At 59.0% G+C, this 2,461-nt stretch overlaps 1 protein-coding gene across 1 annotated transcript; it reads left to right on the top strand.

Moving 5' to 3' along the window:
* Nucleotides 1–870: 870 nt before the first annotated feature.
* Nucleotides 871–2,072, top strand: LOC103802893 (transmembrane protease serine 11D-like). The gene is given in 3 exon segments (XM_009075423.1): nt 871–972; nt 1,102–1,236; nt 1,905–2,072. Coding segments are annotated over 3 exon segments (405 nt in total).
* Nucleotides 2,073–2,461: the final 389 nt, after the last annotated feature.

Here is a 2,461-nt window from a genome sequence, read left to right as displayed (position 1 = left end):
ATTTCCCTGAGGATGACCATGTCGCCTCCCACATCGCCGAGCGCCTGAGGCAAGAGGGTTTCCGGGGCTTCACGGAGCACCAGGACCAAGTGGCTGGGACATCTGTCATCGTGGCGGCCACGGAGATCATCCAGGCCAGCCGGGTGGCCATCCTGCTCCTCTCTGCCAGGTCTGTGGGTGATCCGTGGTGCCAACGTGTCTCCGAGTGGAACCTATACCACGTCATCCACCACCAAGATACCAAGGTGGTCCCTGTGTGCGTGGGAGTGACGAGGGCCGAGGTTCCCTCGTTCCTACAGCACCTCATCCCGCTGGACTACCAGAACAAGTTCTTCTTCGAGCGACTTACGGCCAGCCTGAGGCAATCCCGCCTGGCGGGGAGTGGAGCCAGGAGGGTCCCACCCAAAGGGACAAGCTGAGGGACAGCTGGGGAAAACTGTCCTGCTTGGCTAATAAAGGTGGTGGGAATGGGTCACCCAGTGACTGTCACAAATCTCATCAGAACGTGGTTGTTCTCATGCAAGTACCAGTCTTGGGTCACCCAGTGACTGTCATAAATCTCATCAGAAGGTGGTTGTTCTCATGCAAGTACCAGTTTGAGGAGAGACTGGACATGGCACTTAGTGCCGTGGTCTAGTTGACAGGGTGGTGTTAGCTCACAGGTTGGATGATCTCAGAGGTCTTTTCCAACCTGATTGATTCTGTGAAAAAGAGAGCTGAAGATGCCACTTTCTGTTTGCAAAGCCCATCACAGTGGGGCTGTGGGTGCTTCCCACCCCCACAGGTGTTACCCTGTGGGTGCCTCTTCCCCTTCCTGCCCCCCTTACATAGTCTGTGCCCCACTGCTGCCCTGCTGCACTCTCACACTTGATGTGGAGCTCCTCTGCCACTGTGCTGGTGGCCACTTCAGGGGATGTGGAGCAGGCAGGGATGGTGGCAAGGGACTGCCTGGGGCTGCTGCTGCTGCTCCCTGCAAGTGAGCACCAGGGCAGTGGGTTGGGGGTGGCTGGCAGGGTCTCAGTGTCACTGCCCAGGTTGTGGCAGGTGCTGGTCAGGGACTAGGACAGATCTCCTCTCCCCACAGCGTGAGGCTGGCTCCAGCCATCGATCATCAGGGGACACTAGGCCAAGCCTCACCCCTGGCCCTATATGGTGTCCCTGCAGTTTGGGAGGGTTCATGCCTGCAGGGCAGTGCTACTGCAGCAGCACTGGGTGTTGACAGCTGCACACTGGGGGGTGAGTCCATGGCAGGGCCAGGGGTCTTGGTGAGGCTCCGAGTGACCAGCACCAGGCTGACACTGGCTCCTGCTGTGGGGCAGGACGTGGGACAATGGGAAGGTGGTGATGGGGCTGCACAGCCCGCAGGACCGCGGGGCAGCCACACAGACCTTTCCTATCCGCACGGCCTGTCCCCACCCTGGCTACAACCTAAAGACAATGGAAAACCACCTGCTCCTGCTCCAAGTGGGGGTGGGGAAGGGTCTGCTGTGGGGCTGGAGGAATGGGAGTGTTGGCAGTGCCAGGAAGCGCTGCTGAGGACGGGGCTGAAGGTCTCACACCTTGGTGTAGCTGCACTTGCAGCCAGGATGAGCAGCTGAGTGTCATTTCCTCTTACCCTCAAGAGCTTTCACATCTTGGTGACATCCCCCTGCTCCCAGGAGTGCTGCACCAGCTCTGTGCTCTTCCTCAGCCTCCCACCAGTGGTGTTGGGGTGGTCCCTTTTACAGTGTTGGGGTACTCCCCCTTGACCATCCACTCATGCTTAACATTAGGGTGCTCTCCCTCTGCCCCCCACCCATGGCTTCAAAGCTCTGCCCACCCCGAGCCACCACTCCTGGGTGTGGGGGGCTCTAAGCAGAGAGGCAAGATGCTCCCCCAGCCATGATGGGGGCCCCTGTCTCCAGGTTGGGGTGCACTCCCCGGTGTCACCTCTCTGCAGGGTGACTCTTGGGAGCCCCTTGGTGTGTGGGAAGCGGGCGGCGGTGGCCAGAGTGATGTGCTTCAGCAGCCATGATGCCACCAACCCGTTCAAGCTGCCAGTCGCCACCTCCACTGTGAAGTACAAGAAATGAATCTGGAAAACACTGTGGAGGGGCTGTGGGCACATAGAACAGACAGACCACCCCTTCCTATTTACATAGGTCAGCTTTTAATTGGGAATACTGTCCAGAGTCTGATAAAATAACATCCTTAGTACATAGATACAGCAATGGGAGAGCAAGGCCTGGCAGGGCCCAGCGGGATTGTCTGTGGAGGTGAGGGAGAGACGGGTGGTGGGCTTGAACCCAGGGGGCGATGCTGGCCCTCCTGTCACCCCTGTGCTCCGTTGCAGCATTCAGGAGTTGGGAATGTGCTACATCTGGGATTTTTTCAGTCCCAGCCCCGAGTCTCTCCTGTGCTGGCTGCTGGCAGGGGTCTCCAGTGGGCATTGGGGTGTGCCTGTCCCCACAACCCCAGTGCA

This window comes from Acanthisitta chloris, unplaced genomic scaffold (assembly GCF_000695815.1).
Source record: "Acanthisitta chloris isolate BGI_N310 unplaced genomic scaffold, ASM69581v1 scaffold26395, whole genome shotgun sequence".
NCBI classification, from domain to species: domain Eukaryota; kingdom Metazoa; phylum Chordata; class Aves; order Passeriformes; family Acanthisittidae; genus Acanthisitta; species Acanthisitta chloris.
This window is presented reverse-complemented; position numbering and strand designations above follow the sequence as displayed.